Here is a 22,328-nt window from a genome sequence, read left to right on the forward strand (position 1 = left end):
TTTGCCTGGACTATCATAATGGCCTCTCTGTAAACCATCCCCTATGCACATCTCTGCTTATTGAAATCTTTCTCTGCCTTCAAGACTCAACTCACACACCTTGTCCTTCCTGATCCTCCCAATTGAAGGTGATCTATGTCTCTGAAATCTGTTCAGAGTATTCTGTCTAAACCCTTTGTACTTAGGTTCTTTCACATTTTTCCCTGCATCATGTTTATTTGTGTACATATCTTATTTATGCCTTTCTATTAGACTGCAAGTTCCTTCAGGGCAGAGATTGTGTCATTCTTCATCGTTGTCACCCCTGGACCTGGTACCTGGTACCTGGAGCCTTGCTTTTATTTTTAATCCGCACCTGTGATGTCATCAGTACAGGAAAATACCTGGTAAGGAAATCCTGTACACCAACGCGGATCAGCAATCACTCTGCAATGTATGGTCTTAGCTGAGTGGAGGCAGTAAGACATTGTGTGACCTGTCCAGAGTCCCAGAGTTCATATGAGTCAGAGGGAGAATCTGAACCCAGCTCTTCCTTACTCTAAGGCCAGCTCTCTATCCATGATATCAACCTACCTTGCAAACAATAGCTTTCAAACATTTGTTACTTTCTACTGAATTTGAGGTTCTGCATTGACTTGACTTGTGTCAGAATTGTAGAGAATGGGTTTTTACACTCGATTTCTCTCCTTGTGAAACAGCAGAAGTGATAAAGATGCTGTTTAGTGTGTGATGATTTTTATTGGAGGCCCTATGTGTGGGTGTCTATCTGGGGAAGGGGAAATAGCCATTTATTTGGGCTAGCTCTGTGCATACAAGTTCAAAGCTCTCTCTGGTCTCCAGAGTGGACCAAAGGAACTGGCGACAAAGTGGGTGGGGCTGCGATACCACAGAGGAATAGAGAAACATCTAGCGGATTCATCACTGAAGAAGCTGGGCCTCCAAGGGCCCTTGTAACATCCATGCCATTGAGATTCTCTGACCCTCTTCTATTTCCACCGACCAGTGACTTTGGCCTTCCCTCGGGTCTTGGAGCTGCAAGGAAAGCAAGACTCAGACAGAGAAGGAGCTTGAGTGAGTTTCATCAGACATGTGGTTGGGAAGCAGAGGCAGGGAGGCAGAGGAGGAAGATTGGTCCTAAGGAAGGGGGAATAAGGGTTAGAGAGGCTACATTGAGGGGGAAAGAGGGTAAGGTGAAAGAAACCAGAAAGAGCTTTGTAGGGGGGGAGGCAATAAGAGAAGAGTGTGGACCAAGAAGAAGGAAGAAAGGAATCATACAGAGCAGATTAGGCAGAAGGGTGGGGAGGCAGGGCAGTAGACACTTACACTTTCTGGTTATCATTGATCCTGTTTCGGAGAACATTAATCTGTAAGAGAAATAGGGTTGGGTGAGCGGAGTTGCCTGAGCTGGGTTGCCTGAGCCCAAAGGTCAGAGCCATGGGACCAGGAAAGCCCAGGAACAGGACAGAGCATGGCCCAATGGAAGAGAGAATAGACTAGAAGGTGATCCCGAATGCCCATATCTTCATTGTCTTGTATTGCCTCCTCATTAAAGTTCAGATTCCTCTGCCTGGCATTCAAAGCCACCCTCAGTTTGTCACTATCCTGCTTTTTTTGGACCTAATCTCATGTTACTTCCCTAAACGCACTCTATACTTCATCAACTTAAACAATCCTCTGGACTCCCCAGACTTGGTCTTCACTACTCTGCCTCAAAATTTTTGCTTAGTCTGTTCTGAAGGTCCAGGAGCACTTAGGATTTCTTTGAAGTGGGAACTCCCTTCCTCAATGGAGAACTTCACTGACAGTCCTAGAGAGCTGCCTGAAGATGTGAGGAGTTAAGTAACTTGTCCAGGGTCATATAGATTAGCACAACGATTTACTTTGTATACATTGGGTAATTGTCCTCCTTCGGGCCAATGGAACGGAAGCTCCTTGAAGTCAGGGACTATTTTATTTAGTCTTTGTCTTTTCATCCCCTGACACTACTGGTACAGTCCATTAATAAATACTGATTGAATTGAATAGAATGACAACAATAGTTCACAGGTATATTAGTACTTTAAAGTTTAAGCAGGTTATATTTTAAGTGGATTTGTTTTGGCAAACTTAAAAGGGACATGAAAAGGAACCATAGAGGAAGCAGCTAGGTGGTGCAGTGGATAAAGCGCCAACCCTGGATTCAGGAGGATCTGAGTTCAAATCTGGCTTCAGACACTTGACACTCACTAGCTGTGTGACCCTGGGCAAGTCACTTAACCCTCATTGCCCTGCAAAAAAAGAAAAAAAAAAAGAACCATAGAGTTTCAGCCACAATCGACCTTGTTGCAGGGGATATGCATCTTCCTACATCTAAGCGATCCCAGATCCATTGGGGGAAGGGGGTGGTATTTACATAAATTCCCTGATTTCATACAACAATTCCATTGAGGAGGGTAGGTCCAATACATGTTATTATCCTCACTTTTACAGATGAGGAAAATTAGGCTTAGAGAAGCTACTTAGATGTCTTGCCCAGGGTCACATAGCTAGGCAGAAGCCAGAGTCAAACCTCCTTGCACACCTTTACCCACTGAACTTTAAACCCTTTTTCAAATTCCCATTTAAATGCCACTCCCTCCCTTTCCCTCAGACCTATATAGCCCTTGATTTTGTAACCGTGTAATACACTTATCATGTGATGTGAATTTTGGCTGAGTTGGCATCTAAGCCCCCTTCTAGACTTTAAGTTTCTTGAGGGCAAGGAACAAATCTTAAATGAACTTTGTTTCTCCCTCAATAAACATTATGCAGTTCTCTGTATACAGTGGACATTTACTAAGTGCTGTGTTATACTGCAAGAATTCAACCAGGTATGAAGGGTAGGATTCTGGGGCCACCCTGAGCCCAGGGAAGGGTATCTGGTTTTTTCCATCTTCATACTCCAGGATTACAGTATAGCATCAGGCCCCAAAACAGGGATCTAATGATGAGCCTGTATCAGGGGCATACTGGTAAATATTTAACAATCGGCTGTCCATTTAAAATAATGGTATGTAGGACACACTGTTAAATTTAATCTGCATTATTGGCATTTTCTCCATCATTTCCTTACATCCAGATAATCAAAAAATCAAGCCCAAATTTGTAGTGTTTATCAATTTCCAAAGTGTGAATGTTCACATAGAAAAATTTAACAATCATGTCAGCAGTTGGAGCTGGCTTTAGCATATACCATTGTACCAACATGGTTTACTCGATGGAGAAGCTTCTAAGTGTGTCAACACAAAGTTCTCAGAGGTTAGAAGTGTGGGGGAGTGATAAGAGGAGTGGGTTCTTGGGTTGTCTGACCCCAAGAACTCAGAAGGACTCGGGTGTCTGGGAAATTTCTTGAGATCAGCAGCACAAAGCCTATTCTTTACTTTGACTTCTGGGAATCCCTAGTTTCTTTCACAGTTTAGCACAAAGGCTGCCTTCTATATCAAACCTTTCCTGATCCTCCAAACTCTAGAGGCTTTCCCTGAAAAAAAATTATTGGATAGATTTGTATGTACTTATATGTGCATATTTCCTCTGATAAAAATGTAAACTCCTTATGAGAAGAGACTGTCCCACTTCTGTCTTTGTACCCTAGTCAGCTAGCACACTGACTGGTACATAGTAGACCCTTGTTAATTTGTTGATTAATAGGAGCAGTGGGAACACCCTGGTTCATTCAAAGCGTTCACCAGCATTCAAGGGGAGACAGTGACATAGAATGTTAATGCTGCAAAGTGGCCTGACAAGTCAACTAGTCCAATTCCCCATTTTAGAGAGGAGGGCATTTCGGCCAAGGAGTGGATGAACTGAGCCTATACTGCCCCCACTGGTTGTGGGGATCAGAACTATATTCCCAAGGCCATAGCCAGAAGGAAACTCCAACTCCTTGCACAGTTAGTAGCAGTGATTCACAACATGTCATCTTTAACATGCATTTGACTTCATCCCCTATTTGAGACATGCCACTTTCTAGTCATTCTTCACTGCCTTAATTTTTCTCTTCTGCTGGGTGGAAGTTCTGAAATCACATGTGTGTGTACGTGTGCCTGTCAGTGCAAGTTAAGCCTCAGTTGAAGAGGGCAGTGGCCCCATTTACTGAATTCTTCTTGGGTATCACCCAACTTCAGCCCAGGGAATAATTAAGTATTTAATCAAGGCTTTGGCAAGAAAAGAATGACACTAATACCTTATATATATATTGTACTTTAGACTTTGCAAATCCTTTACATACTCTGACCTCACTTGATCCTTACAAAAACCCTGGGAATTAGAAAAGACGAGGATAATTTGCCCCATTTTGTAGATAATAAAACTGAGGTCCAGAGAAGTCTTTACAGCTCCTGGTAGAGTTGAAACTCAAAAATACATTTCCTGACTCGCAGGTCAGTGTTCTTTTCACTATATCACTCTTATTGGGACAGCTAGATAGTGTAGCAGATAGAGCACGCACCCTGAAGTAGGGAGGAGCTGAGTTTAAATCTCCTCTCAGACACTTACTAACTTTGTGACCCTGGGAAAGTCCCTTAACCCCAATTTACTCAAACATCCTGGGCCATCTCCAGTCGTCCTGATCTCTATCTTGCTGCTGGACCCAGATGGTTCTGGAGGAGAGAGTGAGGTTGGTGACCTTGCACAGCCCTCCCTCACTTAAATCCAATTCAGATCAAGTCATGACATCACCTCCCAATGTCATGGGCCTCTTTATCAGTGAAGGGCAAACAACAACAACACTCTTGTAAGTGATAGTAAGGAGTGACTAGGAAACTGAAGGAAAGCAGAAGGACTTCCAAGGATTTCCAAGCAGAAACAGGAGGACTGGATTGGGGTAATTAGGGGGTCACCAAATGGAGAGGTGTTGAGGAGCAACTAGAAGGAGTGAGGCATATTGGGAACTAAGAGAATCAGTCAGGACAGCAGAAGACATGATAAGAAGAGGGAGGAATGTAATTCTCTTACTTCATATTTCTGTTGCTTGAACCTCTCCTGTAGGTCAAACTTCTCTGCTTCCAGATTGTAGATGGTTTTCCATAGATCCTTAGCTTTCTCCCTGTGATGGAGGAAAGTAGAAGATAGGTCAGAGTGATGGAGCCCCTGAGCCCACTCCTGTGGATTCATTACCAAAGTTCCAGGCCACCAAGAAGATTCTCACCACAACCCTTAACCCAATTGTATTCTTGATCTCAGGTCCCCCAGCTACTCCTCCCATCCCTAGAGATACTGGGAATTTCTCCAGTTCTAAGGCTCCATTGCCCAACAAGGGGGTTTGCTGGGAGATCACAGAAGGCTGAGCCAGTCCTTTGGGAGCAAGGTCCAAAGGCGCACTCATTAAAGAATCTAAGAATCTCATGGCTTCCACTGCTCCCAGGTTTGGGCTAACTCTAAAATGTCTCTTAGGGATCTTTAGGAGTGGGGCAGGGTAACAGGGAAAGGCTCCCAGGAGGAAGCACCTGCCATAAGCTGGTTGTGGTGACCAGTGGTACCTTGGAAAACTTTTCAGCTCATCGGGTCACCATGTCTCCTTCACTCGGATCACCTTCACTATCAGCAGGGGTCAATATTTTCACCTCAAATGGTCAATGGACCCTCAAATAACCCTCAAACTGGGCACTCGACAGATTATACTTGGCCATCCATGGGATGCTGCTTCCCTCTAGTGGTAATTGTTGAGAATGGCGCCTCCCTAGCTAAGTGTCCAGCTTTGGACTCCCCTTGAAGACAGGTCCCCTCTCCCTCTCACCTCAGCTGATCTTCATTCAGGTGGTCAATAGCCAACACCTTCCTTCTCTCTGCCAAGATCTTCTTTTTCTTTTCCCTTTCTGTCTGCCTTTTCCCAGTCTTTCGTTCTGTCTAGAGTGAGGAAGAAGGGAGACCAAGGGAGGAAGTCAGGGAAGGGAGAAACTGTCTTCCCCTCCCCCCCACTAATCCCTTTCTTAGGCCCCGGGACCTAGTTGACACCTGGACTTCTTGGAGATGCTTGTACTTTCTGGAAAGTTGTTACTGAGGGCGGGCCCTCCTGAGGAATAGGGAGGGGGTGTGGGACAGTGGATGGAAAGAGTACTGGATTTCAAATCAGAGCACCTGAGTTGAAATCCCACCTCTGCCACCTGTATAGCTGGCGGCAAATCACTTAACAGCTCTAAGCCCCCATTTCCTCTTCTGTAAAACGAGGCTTGGATCAGATGAGGATGCTTCCAGCTCTTCATCTATGATGACATTACCACCGCTTCCCTCTTGTATCTCAGATTTCTCTCTTCTCCTGTTCTCTCTTTACACACACACACACCCTCCCCGATCTTTTTCTTTTTTTTTTGCGGGGCAATGGGGGTTAAGTGACTTGCTCAGGGTCACACAGCTAGTAAGTGTCAAGTGTCCGAGGCCAGATTTGAACTCAGGTATTCCTGAATCCAGGGCCGGTGCTTTATCCACTGTGCCACCTAGCTGCCCCCGATCTTTTTCTTTTAATAACCCATTGGCATTGGAACCCTTAAATCACAGAATATCAGAACTTCAAGTAGCCTCAGATATTTCCTTGTCCAACCTGTACCTAAACAAGGGTCTTCTCTACAGTATCTCTGACAAGTGGTCAGCCAGCTCCTGCTTGAAGTCTAGTGATGGGAAAGCCATTCCCTCCAGGAGAAGGGGTCCTCAGGGGTCATCGAATGCAATAGCAAGCTAAAGCATCAGTCCTTCGCTTGTATTCCTAACCCTGTCCCTGTCTGCTAGTCTCCTTGTGGGGTCCTTCAGCAGCGTCGAATCCTCTTACAGGAACCTTCCCAGATTTATGCAATAGTCTCAATGGTATCAAATATTGATACCTACCTGAGCTTGCTAGACCAGGAAACCAAGAGAGAGAAGGACAGACATATAGACAGAGACCCAAGGGAGATGTGGGGAGTGGGGGAGGGGAGAGAAACAGAAAAAGAGAAACAAGGAGAGGGAGAGAAGGAAAGGAAAAAGCAGCAAATGTTAACTGTTGTCTGTCTATTATGGCATAAGTCTCTGGAGGACAGGAGCAGGGATTCTCTGTTCCAGAGAGAATGAGTAGAATTATAACTGGGGCATGGGGAACAAGATGGGGTTAACCCTGGGGGGCTGTGGGCATTGAAATTTTGAGAGACAATTTTTCCTACACCTTTCATTGCATTGTGGAAAACAGGTAACTGCCTCTCCCTCCCTTAGACACATAGGTTGGAATATTGGGACAAGTTCCAAATCAATCAGGGACTCAGGATAAAGACCTGCCCCAATCCCTGGAGCACCTAAACATAGCCCTGTAGCAGATGTTATTAAAGATCCTATTAAAGAGTGAGCAAAAAGTGAGGGTACCTTGGGTGGCCATTTAGGGGAGGCAGTGCTATTGCTGGGGTATAATTTGAGGTCTTATTCAGTGCGTTTCAGTATGTCTTACTATCCATCCTACCAATGATGAGGGTGGGGATCCTTGGGGCAATGAGGAAGTCTTGGTTTGCTACTATTGGACAGGGAGAAGTATCCCAGGAGATGCCAGAAGTAGCTTATAAGAGAATTGGGGAGGCTGGACACACTGTAGGGTTGAGAGAGGGATCTCTATGCTTAGGAGATGTCTCAGACCTAGAGGTTTTGAAAGTGTGAGGTTTATAACCAGTAAATGGGAGGTTTTTCTTGGGGATCCAACCTAAACCCCATCTAGTGTAATGGAAACTTCTTTCCTCATGGATGCTGCTGACATACCCTCACTTATTCCTAATGCTCTGCTCAGGTACTGGGCCCCTATCTTCATGTCAAGCTCTTCCTACCTTCTGAATGTAACCACCAAAGTGCATCATGTTGGAGAGAGCTTTTTTTTTCCGAGCATCATCTTCAGCCTTCCTTCTGTTCTCTTCCTCCTCTCGTCGGGCCTTTTCTTCCTGTGGTGTTGTATGGTTAGAGGGAATGGAGTGGAATAAGGAGTTAATAGAGAATCCAGGGAGAAGAAACCAGCCATTGTCCTTGGGGGAATCATTTGTCATGGGGTGGGAGGGGAGATGGTTTACAGAATACCACAGCTGGTTTGGGGGAGTTCCTGAACATTTATTTTTGAACACCAATACAAATGTTCACATTTATTCTAGTTAAACCAGTCGCCCAATGCCATATTATTAGTAAGTAACTTCTGACTCCAATCCCATTAATCTTTCAAACATAGTACAGTGGAAAGAGCTATGTTATCCCACCGTGTTCACCCCTTATCTCTAAAACATAATCTCCAACTAAGTCATTTTACCCATACATCCTGATATACACATGCATACATACACACATACATACATATGCAATGCATGTACCCAGTTAATACATATTGTCTCTCTCATCAGAATGTGAGCTCTGCAGGGACAGAGATGATTTTTTGCCTTTCTTTGTGTCCCCAGTACAGTGCTTGGCACATAGTAAATGTCTAACTTGATTGATTTCTAGTGGGATATAGTAGAAATATTGCTTGATGTAGAGTGAGGAGACCTGGATTCTAGTTTCAGCTCTGCTACTAACTAACTGTGTGAGCTTGAGTACATCATTATGACTAAGGCCCCCTTTCACTTCTAGGAGGTATGAGGCTTCATTCCTTTCCCAAACCTGAAAGAATCAGGAATAACCAATTTTCCTTCTGTCTGGAGTCAGGAGGGAGTTTGGACATTGGTGTTTGTATATGGAAGATTGTGGCCTGATCGGGAACAATGAATTAAAGGTGTGCCTTCTGTTGTTGCTGTGGGTTGGGTGATGGTAGAATGGGGAGCCGTGGAAGGGGCAGCTAGGTGGCACAGTGGAGAAAGCACCGGCCCTGGATTCAGGAGGACCTGAGTTCAAATCCAGCCTCAGACACTTGACACTTACTACCTGTGTGACCTTGGGCAAGTCACTTAACCCTCATTGCCCCACAAAACTAAACAAGACAAAACAAAACAAAAAGAGAATGGGGGGTGGCAATGAGTGGTAGGAACACCATGAATGAGCGAACTATTGGTCACTCACTGCCAAACGGTTCTGCCTCTCCTTCTCCCGTTCACTCCGGATGCGCTGCTGTTCTGCTCGCTCAGCCCTCCTGTTCTCCTGCAAGGAAAAGAATTGTGACCAGTGTGGAAAGAGGGAGAGAGAGAGAAGGAGGAGGAGTCAGTCTTCTCAACACTACCAACCACTGGAAAAAGACACTAGGAGCAAATCCAATACAGCTTCTGTCTGATCTCACTTTCATTTTCACCTTTCCAATAAATTCTTGACCAAACTGCCTGATAATTCATCTTCTTTATGTATGATCTTATGTGTCACTCCTCTGCTCAAAAACCTTTCACGTTCACTATTGCCCATAAAATCCAAGGTCCTTCTCCTAGAATTCATTATCTTCATAAGCTGGTGTCATCTTTCTAGCTTTACGTCATTCTCATTATTATTATTATTATTATTTCTCCTCCACATACACTCCACTCCAGCCAAACTAGAAAACCCATTGCCTCTCATACATGCTAAAAGCACACTGGATTTGGACCCAGAAGACATGGGTTCAAATCCCAGCTCTGCTACTGGCATTTGAATGCTCGTTTGACCTTGGGCAATACTTTATGGGCCTTGGTTTCCTTATTTGTAAAATGAGAGGGTTGGAATGGATGATCTCAAGGATCCCTTTTAGCTCTTGATCTGTGATCATGTATGTCCCTAACACTGGTTGCCTTTTCTTATGATGTTCTCTATGTCTGGAATGCCCTCCACCCACCATCCATACCTGCTGAAACCTTGGCTATCCTTGAAGACCCATTTCAAATCCCAGATCCTCCAAGAATCCTTCCTAGATTCTCCCCCCACATTCCCCATCTCTGCCCCAATCAGTAACAATCCTCATCTTGGGCCTCATCTAACACTCGGCTTGTACTTCTCTCGTTCATTACCCATGTTCTATTTTGCATGGTAATTATTGATAGAAACATCCCATCCTTCTTCTGGATTGTGTATGCCATGAAATAGATACTCTAGCCTCCTTAATCTTTGTGTCTTCCCCTATCCTAAACACAGTGTTCTGTATACAGCAGACACTTAATAAATGCTTGTTGAAGTTACTGAAGTTTTGTTCCAGACTCCCGAGCTCCAGATTGATAATTGACCTCAGAAACAATAGCTGCACAGTACACATGACAACTAGTCAAAGACAGCCATATAGACACAGGTTTGGCTATTCCCAGGTAGACCTTTATGCAGTAAATAATCATAGAAGTGATGTCATAGAAAGAATAATAGATTTGAAATTAGCAGGGCTTGAGTTTGAATCCTGACTCAGTACTATGTGGGCAACCTGGGCAAAGTCATTTAGTCTCACCAGGTCTCACTTTCCTCATCTGCAAAACAAGAGAATTGTACAAGATGACTTCTGGGGTCTTGTCGTTTCTAGATCTCTGAGCCTAAGTGTATTGATTCTATAAGCATAGATAATATGCATGTGCATGCATGCATGTTTTCATGTGCCTATGTGTATGTGTGTGTGTGTGTGTGTGTGTGTGAATTAATCAATTTGGATGTGATCTATACAACAGCAGAGAGAATAATCCTTTGAGTCAGAAGGCCTGGGTCAAATATTGCTGGTTTGTGTGATCCTGGGCCAGTTCTCTGGTGTCTCTGTGTCCTAGCAAACTCTCTAAGACAAAATGGGGCAGAGCAATTGGTGATCTATACTAGTAGAGGGAGTTTCCTCACCAGGCATTCCCTGCATCAGCAAAATTACAGGCATGTAAAAACAAAACAAAACGATAAGTTGTGCTTTATATATCATGACTAGGTTATGGCTACCCTTTATGTCAGTCTGGGAGGTTCCAGAATTGACTCATTGGGAGAATGGGATTGAGATGGGCAGAGAGCTTTGAGGTGGGGGCAAGGAGGGGATTCTACAAAGAGAGGAGAAATAATAGTAATAGCTAATAATTAGATAGCACTTTAAGGTTTGCCTTGACAGGTCATTGGATTTGAGTACAAAGTACACTAGACTTAGAGTCAGAAAGATGGTCCCTATTACTAATTAGCAACTGGGTGGAATGGTGGATAGAATGGTAGACTTGGAGGTAGGAAAACCTGGGTTCAAATCTCCTCTCGGATGCTTATTAGCTGTGTGTCTCTAGATACGTTGCTTATACTTTCTCTGTCTATAAGTCACTTAAGTTTCCTCATCTGTAAAATGGAGATCATAATAGCACTTAAACCTTGATCTGCCTCAATTTCCTCATATGAACCATGGGCATAATAATAGTACCTACCTAATAGGATTGTTATAAGGATCAAAGGAAAAATATAGAATATTTATACAGATTATTAAATATAATACAACACAATATAATCACATATTATTATATAATGTCACATAGTATTTATATATTTATGTTATATTTGTTTATCACATAATATCATATGGTATTATATAATATATAATGTGATATGAAATGATAATTAAATATTCTAATACTCTATATAATATATAGTGCTTTGTAAACCCTTAAGGCTCTATATAAATGCTATCTCTCATTATTATTTGTGAACACTCACTACCCAGGTCCCCTAATCTCTCTGAGTCAGCTTCCTTGGCCATCAAATGGCAATAGCAATGCTTAGACCACCCTCTTCACTGGGTTGTTCTGGGGAAAGTGTTTTGTAAACAATAAAGAGCTTTACATACATGGCCGTGTTATGACTAATACTAGGCTGCAGGCTGTTACAACTTGAACAGATTACCCAGAGGAAGAAGGCTCTAGCCTGGAAGCCCAGCCTTTAGGGGCTGGAGATTTTCTACTTACGATTCTATCCTTCAAGGAGATCAGCTCCTCCTCTTCCTTCTTTCGATTCTCAAAGTGAGCCTCGATCAGCGTCTGTAGCTCATTCAGGTCCTTCTCCATGCGCTTCCGGTGGATGTCCTGTCAGAGGAGATGTCCCACATGCTCACAGCCTCAGGGATTTACAGTTGGAAGGGAACTTGAAGATCATCAATCCAAACCCTCAATTTTGTAGATGGGTTGGATGAGGTCAATAGAGGTTAAATGACTTGTTCAGGGTCACAAAGCTGGTAAATATTTGAGAGAGGATTTGAACTCAGGTCTTCCTGACTCCAACTCCAGCACTCGATGCAATTCACCAGACATCCATCTAACAGGGCCTCTAGTCCTAAGTGAGGATTCCCAAGTCTGTAGCAGGGACAGGAAATGGTGGGGAGTGAAACATCTCCCAAAGAGACAGTCAGGCATGATGGTAGCCTATGAAAGAACCTGCCTTTTCCCAGAACAGTCCAGAACAGCTGTTGGCCAGGAGCCCTGATGCTATTCACTGGTCTGGGCATGGGTCTGCCTGTTCTGAGGAGGAACATGGAAATCATCCCAAATGGACAGCCCATACAGGGCCCCTTCCTTCCAGATGGAGAAGAGTCCACTTCACTTTCTGGCCTGCTCTCTGCAGACTCAATACTTACATCAAAATCCACTCTCTCCCCATCAGGGATCTTTGGCGGTATCAGGTTGGGCATGAATGGCCTGTAAGGAAGAGGGAAACAGGGTTAATGGAGATCAACCTCATCTGGATCATAGGGTTTATAGCAGGAGGATAGATGAAGAAATTAAGGCCAGAAGAGGGCTGTGTGTGATTTCTCTAAAGTCTGAGGAAATAAGGAGCAAAGAAGGTGGAATGAGCCTGAAGCATAGATGACCTATTTCCTTTCTCCAAAACTCAAGCCTCCCCCATGGTCAACTCTTAGTTACCCGCAGGACAGTTATGTGGGTTGGAGTGTCTCCGACCCCAGCCTTCAGGACATTTTTCTGCTTGTTTAGAGGATGGGACAATGAGATCAGGGGGATGCAAGGCTGTCCAAGATGCTCATAGACTTAGATCTAGAAAAGACCCCTTTAGATTGTGAGCTCTTTGAGAGCAGGGACCATCTTTTTACATTTTTTGTCTCCCTAGTACTTAGCACAGTGCCTGGCATACATACAGTGGGGTGCTTAATGAACGCCTATTAACTGACCTCACATACCTTAGTCCAATTCTCTCATTTTTAGATAAGCTCTTTACGGTCAGCTCTGATGAAGGGAATGGAATGGGGGTGACAGAAGCAAAGTGTAGGGAAGAGGTTTAGGGTTCTCTGACATCACTCAATCACTAAGGATTTACTGAGTGCCTACTTACTATATTCCAGGTACCATGATAAGGGCTGAGAATACAAAAAGAGGCAAAGACAACCCCTGCCCTCACAGTATAATGGGGGAAACAACAAACAAACAAATATATACAAAGCAGAATAAATAAAGATAAATAGGCAATAATTAACAGAGGGAAGGCACAGAATTATAAGGGGATGAGGAAAGCTTCTTGTAGGAAGTGAGATCTTAGTTAGGACTTTGAGGTTTCTTAAAGGTGTTCTTGTAGCACAGAGGATAGACTGCCAGGTCTGAACTCTGGAAGACCTGAGTTCAAATCCAGCCTCAGATACTTACAAATTTTGTGACCCTGGACAAGTCACTTTACCCCGTTTGCCTCAGTTTCCCCATCTGTAAAATGAGCTGGAGAAGGAACTAGAAAACCACTCCAGTATCTTTGCCAAGAAGACCCCATAACTACCACAAATGGAAAGAGTCATAATATCGTAAACTCATAGAGTTAGAACCAAAAGGGACCTCAGAGGCCATCAAGTTAGAAAAAATTCAATTTAGAGGTAAAGGAACCAAGCTGGACTCAGAGATACTGTATTATAGGTTTATGGAAGCAAAATGGTGTTACACAGACATAAGGAAGGCAGGATGACATGATGGAAAGAGCAGTGGATTTCAAGTCAGAAGATGTGGGTTCAGATCCTAGCTCTGCTACTTACTAGTTGTGTGAATTTGACCTATATGAGCCTCAGTTTCTTTATCTGTGAAATGATAGGATTGGACTAGAATCTAATCTCTAAGACCCCCTCTGGCTCTAAATGTCCCTATAAAGAATGAGGATTGTAATTAGGACTAATCTCTACTGATTTTTCAGAAGATCTCATTGAAATGGAAAGAAACTTAGGGAGCTGTTGAGATTCCAGCTGTCCTGATGTGTTCTCTCCCTTATCTCCCTTCTCTCCATTCCATCTCTAGGTAACTCTAAAGATGAATGAGAGTGGAGCCTCTGATCTCACTGAATGAAGGCTAATGCAGAACCCCACTGCTGCATATCATCCTCACACTAGGAAGTGTTCAAATAACTCCTTCTCCTTCTGCCACTCCAGGTGTGCCTCCCTGTGATCCAGGCTAACATAGCCTGGAGAAGATGCTCATTCATATGACTATTCATATCCTCCATCCAGAAGTTCCACTGCTAGGCATATACTCAAAGGTGCTCATTGGCAAAAAAAAAAAGAAAGAAAGAAAGAAAGAAAGAAAGAAAGAAAGAAAGATTCCATCTACCGCAAAACATTTACACTTTTTGTAGTAGCAGAGAACTGGGAACAAAGTAAATGCCTATTGATTGAGGAATGGATTGAATAAATTTTGGTACATGAATGTGATGGAGTATTATGGTACTGTAAGAAATGATGAATACAGAGAAACATGAAAAGACTTACATGAACTGATGCTGAGGGAGTTAAAGTCAAAAACCAATATACACAATGTCTACATTGATGTAAATGGAAAGAACAATCATCGCAAAACAAAAAAGGATGTTGTGGAATGACAAAACACAAGCTTGTCCCCAGAGAAGAGATAAGAGAAGACACATCCTCCCATTCTTTGTAGGGTGGTGTTTTGGAAGAGGGGGTGAAGGGGACATAGGTGTGGAGCATTACATATATTGTCAAACTTTTTCAATGTATTGATCAGTTTTGCTGACTTTTTTCTATTAAAAACTTCTTTGATCCATGAGAGGGAGAGAGAAAGGACACAGGAGACGATTTAGGCTTATGTAAAAACAAAATAAAATCTATTTTTAAAAAGGAAATACTAGTTGAGCTTGACCTAGGTGCTCTCTCTTCCCTATTCTAGCCTCAGCTTCAGGGCAGGTCCCTGATCTAACTCTTCCTTGGTACAGGAAAGAACTATCTAGTCTTTCCCTTCTCCCACTGTCTGGTCTCCCCTGCACCAGTCCTAGTCATAATTATCTACATTTTCTCTCCCCGATCTTTAGGGCAGGACCTTCGATCTTCTATCTTGTATCACCCAATCAAAAGGGTTTCATACTCACTTGGGCTTCGGTTTAGATTCTTCCACTGGGCCATCTAGAGAAGAGAGAGGAAAAACACTTATGAGTCAGGAGACTTGGGTTCTAGTCCTGACCTGCATCAGACTCTTACCACCTGTACGATCTTTGGAAAGTTGCTTAAACTCTCTGAGTAAAGCTCAGTTATCAACTATGATGACAGGCAAGCAATATCATCTCTGTGGGCCTCAGTTGACTCCTGTGTAAAATGAAGGGGTTGGGCCCAATTTATGTTTCCTTTCATTACCATGGTTCTTTAGCAAACAGGGGCCACTGTGAGCCAGTCACTTTATCCTTTTTCAGTGATGAGGGTTCAGTTTTTGGCCATCTCTCAGTCACCTCAGTGGTTATACACTCCACTCACCAGCAGAGGGCGCTGAGGGAAGATGCCAAACTCTATAGATCTCAAAGGGTAGGCAATCTCTATCTCCTAGATCCTCTCCACTTATGGGTGGCAGTGATTATCCTGTGTATCCAATTACTGTCTTGATATGGCTCAACTACCACCCAGTGGAAGAACTCTGCCCTCCAACCTTTGAGCCAGATAGGCATTGCACTTTAATCATATGAACCCTGGCTAATGGAATCAGTGACACAAATATTATCTAACTGTAAATGGTCTTTACTTACAACTGTAGAATCAAAGGAATACAATAAATATATGACAGGAAAATAGATTATGAGTAAAATCAGAATACATTCAAGCACAGCTTCAGCTTCTCCCATACCCAGACTATAAAGCAGCAAGGAATCAGTCAGGAAGTGTGTGTGTGTTCAGTTGTTTCGGGTGTGTCCAACTCGTTGTGACCCCATTTGGAGTTTTCTTTGCAAAGATACTGGAGTGATCTGGCAGTTTCCTTCATTTTTCAGATGAGGAAACTGGGGCCAACAGGGTTAAGTGCCTTGCCCAGGGTCACCCAGCTAGTAAGTACCTGAAGCCAGATTTGAACTCACAAAGAACCATCTTCTTAAGTCCAGGTCCTGAGCTCTATCCAATATGTCACCTAGCTGCCCTAGAATCAAGAAGACCTGAGTTCAAATCTTACCATAAGTCATTTTATCATCCTCAGCCTCAGTTTCCTCATCTGTAAAATGGGAATAAAAGCACCTACCTCACAGGGCAATTGTGAGGATAAAATCTCTTTCTCCTCTAATCAATTAGAACATTCCTAGAAGAGGAGAAGCAATGGAAAATTAGGTCCCCTGTCTCCATCCCCTTTATTACCTGCTCATACCTAAAAGGGAAAGGTAAGACTAGGTTCCCCTAGGAAATGCTGTAGGTAGGTTGGGTTTGAGGAGTCAGAGGATCACATGAGCTAAAGAAACTTCAGAACTCATCTAGTTCACAGGGTTTTTGTATCATCAACTGATCCTTTGAGCAATCTGGGGAAGCAAGGGCTCCCCTTCTCAGAATAATGCTTTTAGATAATTGAAGGAGGGGACAGCTAGGTGGTAGAGTGGATAAAGAGCCGGCCCTGGATTCAGGAGGACCTGAGTTCAAATCTGACCTCAGACACTTGACACTTCTTAGCTGTGTGACCCTGGGGAAGTCACTTAACCTTCATTGGCCTGCACCAAAAAAAAAATTAGATAATTGAAGGAAATGACAAATTTTAGTTAAAGATTAGTTAAAATAAATATTTTTTTTCCTATCCAAGTTCATAGAATCCCTGAAATCTATCCATGAACCCGTTGAGGGAGTGGGCTGGCCTGTGGACCCTAGGTTAAGAACTCCTGATCTACCAAGAAAATTCCAAAAGGTTCATGATGAAAAACTCTTTACATCCAGAGAAAGAACTGACGGTGTCTGAATGCAGATTGAAGCATACCATTTTCACTTTTTTGTGGTGGTGGTTTTCCTTCTGTTCTCTTTCTTCTTTTACAATGTGACTAAAGCGGAAATATGTTTAAGATGATAGTAATGTATAGTCTAAATCAGATTGCATGTTGTCTTAGGGAGCGAGGATAGAGGAGAGGGAGGGAGAAAAATTCGAAACTCAAAATCTTACAAAAATGAATGTTGAAAATTGTCTTTACATGCTACTGGAAAAAATAAAATACTATTACATTTAAAATATAAAAACAAAAAATAAAAAGAAATTCTCTTCAACCCTCTCATATTACAGATGGGGAAATTGGAGCATAGAGAAGTGAAATGACTTGTTCAAGGTCCCAAAGCTAGTCCGTAGCAAAACCAGGATTTGAACCGAGTCTTCTAACTCCCAATGCAGTGTCCTTTCTCCTGTATCATATTATGTGTATTTGATACTAAGATCCCCAAATAGGGGCAGCTAGGTGGCACAGTGGATAAAGCACTGGCTCTGAATTCAGGAAGACCTGAGTTCAAATCCAACCTCAGACACTTGACACTTACGAGCTGTGTGACCCAGGGCAAGTCACTTAACCCTCATTGCCCCGAAAAATTAAATAAATAAACAAACAAACAAACAAATAAATAAATAAGATCCCCCAACCCCCCTGGGCAGATATAGCATTGTCTCTACTACATGACTCCCTACCCCCACCTCTGAGTAAAAGAGATCTTTGATAAATAGTCTTCCAAAGCTGCTACCCCAGAATTCCTCCCCTCCCACATCCCCTATCCCTCTCAGATTACTCCCCATGGACTCTATGCAGGCCCACAAGGTGAGTCACCCAAAGTCAGGGCAGCTGCTGATGGTGTTTCAAGCCCACAGTAAGCCTCTGGCCTCCCTTCTTTCCAAACTATCCCCAACACATGCTTTTTCTGCTAACCCAATCATTGTATATGCCCAAGGACCACTAAAATGAACAATGAAGCCATGTTGTATTCATCTGCCTATAGATTATATTCAGTGGGAGTCAGCTACTTCACCCTCTCTAAAGAGTACAAAGTAATTTGAGTGATTTAGCTTAAAGGAATATGAATCCACAAAAATACTCAGTCTCCCCACACCTCCTCAGCCCCACCCCCTACCTGCACCACCCAAATCATCTTGTATATCAAAGCTGCATACAAGTGACTTTTTCATTATCTGCTATTTTGGGTCATCAGCTATTTGGGATTGTCTGTACTCAACAGAATCTTAGAACAGCAAGGGTTGAGTGTACCTGGGGAGACATTTCTTCCTCTGTATGCATCTCCACCCTCCCATTCTTCTTCTATCCTCAGCTGAATGGCCAAATGCTGACTACACCTCAGGACTCCACTGGTTTAAGTGCTGTTGTGTGAGATCTGGGCCAGCTAGATGGTGCACTGGTTACAGTCCCAGTCTAGAGTCAGGAAGACTCATCTTCCTGGGTTCAAATCTGGCCTCAGATACTTACTAACTGTGTGACCCTGCACAAGTCACTTAACACTATCTGCCTCTGTTTCCTCATTTGTCAAATGAGCTGGAGAAGGAAATGGCAAATCATCCTGGCATTTTTTGCTAAGAAAATCACAGAAGGGGTCAGGAAGAGTCAGACACAACTGAAAATGACTAAACAACAAATGTGAGATCTACAATAGGGTAATTGGGATACTATATGGGTTTTTTTTTATCTTCCCCAGATTAAATTTATCTATGTGTAACCTGGGCAAATCGTAAGGGATTTGGAAGGTGCAAAAGCTGAGATCTCAAATCCAAATCATGTGTCTGCCGGGGAGAGTTTGGTCCCATTCACCCACTCACCTCAATCATTCCATTTTGGAGTCTAGAGCATCTCCACCAGAAGGAGAAATAGGAGCAAACTTCTCCTTCTCCTTCCTTTCCTAGCCCTTAGAAACCTCCTCCTCCTCCTCCCTATACCCCATGGCTCCCATGGTCCTGTTCCACTCCACCCAGATTGACACCATCCCCAAATTACCTTCCACTTCTTTAACTTCTTCTCCTTGTTCTGTTTCTAAAGAACAAAAGAACAAAAGAAAAGTCAGGTAAAGAATACAGTCCTGAGCTCCCAGAGACCCATATGAATATAATCCTTCCCTTGCTACAGGTCTGAGAGAGTTCCAACCTGTTCACTGGGCTATGTCAAGCTGTGGTAGGTTCTGAATGAGAGACAAAAGGAGCAGCTCCATTCACTCTGATCCTAAAGGTCATTAGCCCATGGTGGAATTCTCTTTGAAAGAAAAATAAAAAGGGAACCTTCAAAAGTAGCCAGGGTATTCCAACAAGACCCTTAGGTTCATCTTGGTGTCTAACTTTCACTGCCCTCATCTTGACCTCAATCCCACCTACCCCATCCCACTGTCCTACCTTCTACTTTGGTCTCCTCGACCTCTGGCTCAGCCTCCTCCTCTTCAGCTGCTGGCTCTTGTTCTGGATGATGGGAAAAGGTCAGTGAATAACTGGGATTTCTACTTTCCTTGATCACACAGATTCTAAAGTAGACAAGGACAGAGAAAGGACCTTGGAAATAGACTCAGAGAGGCACATACTGTGGTTACAATCAGGACACAGACTGAAATAGGAGAACCTGTTCTGGATAAAAGAAGTTATTCATATTTTCCCCTAAACTCAAACTCATGAAATAAGCAGGAATTTAAGAAGGAACACTTTGAAGTGAATTTCCATTTCATTCATTATATTCAGTTACAATCACCACAATTCTGTGGGGTAAGGCATTAATGAACTGTAGCATGGAAGATTAATCCAAAGAAGGCAGTCAAAATGGTTAGGAAAATGCTATATAAAGATCTAACAAAGGAAAAGCAGATGTTTAACTTGAGAAAGAGAAAGGAAGGGAAGGGAAGGGAAGGCTTAAGGATAAATGATTGTTCTATTCAAACATTTGAAGAGTTATCAGGTAGAAAAGGGATTTGACTTCGTTCATATGGTCCTTGAGGAGAGACAATGAGTAGAAGTTGCAGAGAGGCAAATGTTGGTTCCAAGTTAAGAAAAACTTAACACTTGGACCCATACCAAAGTGTAATGGGCTGTCTCATTAGACTGGGTTTTCTATTACTGTAGGTTTTTAAGCAGAGACTGTATGACTGCTTGTCAGAGATGTTGAGAAGAAATTTCTATTCAAGTAAAATTTGGACCAGGTCTGATGCAATGCAATTCACCATACATTTGTTAAGCTTCAGCTATCTGCAAGGCACTCACTAGACACTGAGGGTACAGTGACAAAATGAAACATTCACTGTTCTCAAAGAGCTTGCGTTCTACTGGTGTTCTTTCCAACTCTAAAATTTCATGATTCTAGCATGTTGGGGGAGAGGGTGCAATCTGAACTTTTTTGAATTGGGGGACTTTTCTAAAAGTATACAAAAACTGGAACAGGAAGGTAGTCTGGTCAACACCACAAAAGTATAATGCATCCAGACTCTGAGTAGAAGACAGTGGAGAGAAATGACCCCAACATCTTCAATGGGTTGGCTTGGACTGGGCCAGTTCACAATATTCCAGGAAGGTAAGGGGGCAGAAGCTAATTTGACCTTTCCTCCCGTGCCCTTCCTCAATGCCAGGAAAGGATGTTACCAGTAAAATGTAAGTACCCTGAGGGCAGGACTGTTTCTTTTTTGCCTTACTATCCCCAAGGACAAGTGCAGGCCTTGAGCATAGTAGATAATGAACAAATGTTTGTGACATTGAATTAACAAATCCTCTGGATTCTTGTCATGAAAGTTCTACCCATTGACCTGATACCATATGAGACTATGTCCACTCTTGCAGGGGTGGGAATATAAGGAGGAAAGAGGGAGTTGTTCCACCTTGGAATCTTATCCATTTCCTGTATGAAGTTGGTACCATCTTTGATAGTAAATTTCTTAAGTCTGGAGAGACTTGTTCATATTAGAGCAGCTATGAGGAGGCTGTGAGTCTACACTATGCTCAAAATATCTCCATGTTTGTAAGTATCCAGAAAGTTAGCCAAATGCTCCTGTCTTCACCCTCATGTTTGTATAAAAATAGTCCATCCACCTTGGAGTAGACAGGTGGATCTACTAGGGGCAGGACTCCTGTAAGTTCAAAGAATCTATGATCTTATCAGCAATGATGGAGATCTCAGCCCTTCCATCTGTTCATCCTGGGTGACTCTTGCCCACATATTGCCATAAACGTACCACCAGAGCCACCCAACATGCTAAGGATTTTCCTCTAGGTTTCTTGCCATCGTATAGTTAACAATAGAGTATTTGATAAGAGATGTTCATCAGTTATCTCTCACTCTCCCTAAGTGACTTGCCTATCTTTTTATCTAGTAATATATCTGATGACATCCTTCAATGCTACTCCTTCTACTCAGTTTGTAATATAGCACAGAACCATGGAAACATACTTGTTAGTTACCGATTGATAAAGGGATGGCATCTTCATTGGGTAGAAAGGAAAGTCTTGGTGACTGAAAAAGACTGGTTAGGAGGCTTAGACACGATATTGGAACTATAAGGGGACTTAAGTGCATTTAGTCCAAAGCCTCATTTTACAAGCAAAGAAACTGAGGCTAAGGGAAGTGAAGTGATGTATGTATGGTCAGGTCAGTTAGTGATGGAGCTGGGACTAAAACCCAACCAATCCAGTATTCTTTGCAATGCATCATTATGTGGCCATGGCCCAGTATTTTAGGAGCTTCTAGCTCCTCTGACTTTCCCTGACTGTGGAGCTAGTCCTCTCTGACTTTCTCCAATAACAAGAAGAGGGCAAGCTTCTGTAGTAGCATGTCTGCCTCCAGTAGGTGGTGACCTTTTGTTTTAGACCTTGTAGATGGATGGAGAAAGTGGGGAGGTGAAACAGCTAAGAAGTAAAGAGGTTAGTTGGACCCCAAGTGTCTAGTTCCCCAAGAAAAAGAATGTAGGACAAATAAAAAAAGAGTAAATTGCTCTGAAGAAGGCAGAATTCTAGGGCCATTATCAGAAACCATGGAAAGGCTGACAGTAAAAAAGCAGAGACGGAAAGACAGGAACACTCTGATCCAGCCCTCTCCTCCTCCCCATTACAGGTAACATATATGGTTATCTCTCCACCCCCCAAAAAAAGTCTGGGCTATATCATTGTGGCAAGTTGTAGGAAACATGGTAAAATGAAACATTGTACTACCGTCCTCTTCCTCTAGCCAATCTTCCTCTTCTGAGACACGGGGAGTAGCAGCAGCAAAGGGGAAAAGTAAGAAAGGTTAGTTTGGCAGCAGAAAGCCAAGGATCATAGGGGACATTG

At 43.0% G+C, this 22,328-nt stretch overlaps 1 protein-coding gene across 5 annotated transcripts in view; it reads right to left on the reverse strand.

The window, feature by feature from the left end:
- Positions 1-749: 749 nt before the first annotated feature.
- The window catches only part of TNNT2 (troponin T2, cardiac type), a 37,108-nt gene continuing 15,529 nt past the window's right edge, over positions 750-22,328 (reverse strand). For 3 of the 5 annotated variants that reach the window (XM_043964624.1, XM_043964622.1, XM_043964623.1), the window contains 12 exons: positions 19,425-19,487; positions 19,036-19,071; positions 15,193-15,226; positions 12,461-12,521; positions 11,796-11,912; positions 9,001-9,078; positions 7,791-7,901; positions 6,835-6,843; positions 5,753-5,862; positions 4,972-5,062; positions 1,324-1,364; positions 750-1,032 (listed from right to left, as the gene is read on the reverse strand). In XM_043964624.1, the coding sequence (XP_043820559.1) occupies positions 987-1,032; positions 1,324-1,364; positions 4,972-5,062; positions 5,753-5,862; positions 6,835-6,843; positions 7,791-7,901; positions 9,001-9,078; positions 11,796-11,912; positions 12,461-12,521; positions 15,193-15,226; positions 19,036-19,071; positions 19,425-19,487 (797 nt within the window). In that variant the 3' untranslated portion in view covers positions 750-986. Of the gene's footprint in view, positions 1,033-1,323; positions 1,365-4,971; positions 5,063-5,752; positions 5,863-6,834; positions 6,844-7,790; positions 7,902-9,000; positions 9,079-11,795; positions 11,913-12,460; positions 12,522-15,192; positions 15,227-19,035; positions 19,072-19,424; positions 19,488-22,211; positions 22,242-22,328 lie in introns of all 5 variants that reach the window. The other 2 variants (XM_043964620.1, XM_043964621.1) reach the window with 1 other exon arrangement.

Source organism: Dromiciops gliroides, chromosome 4, assembly GCF_019393635.1.
Source record: "Dromiciops gliroides isolate mDroGli1 chromosome 4, mDroGli1.pri, whole genome shotgun sequence".
Classification (NCBI taxonomy): Eukaryota; Metazoa; Chordata; class Mammalia; order Microbiotheria; family Microbiotheriidae; genus Dromiciops; species Dromiciops gliroides.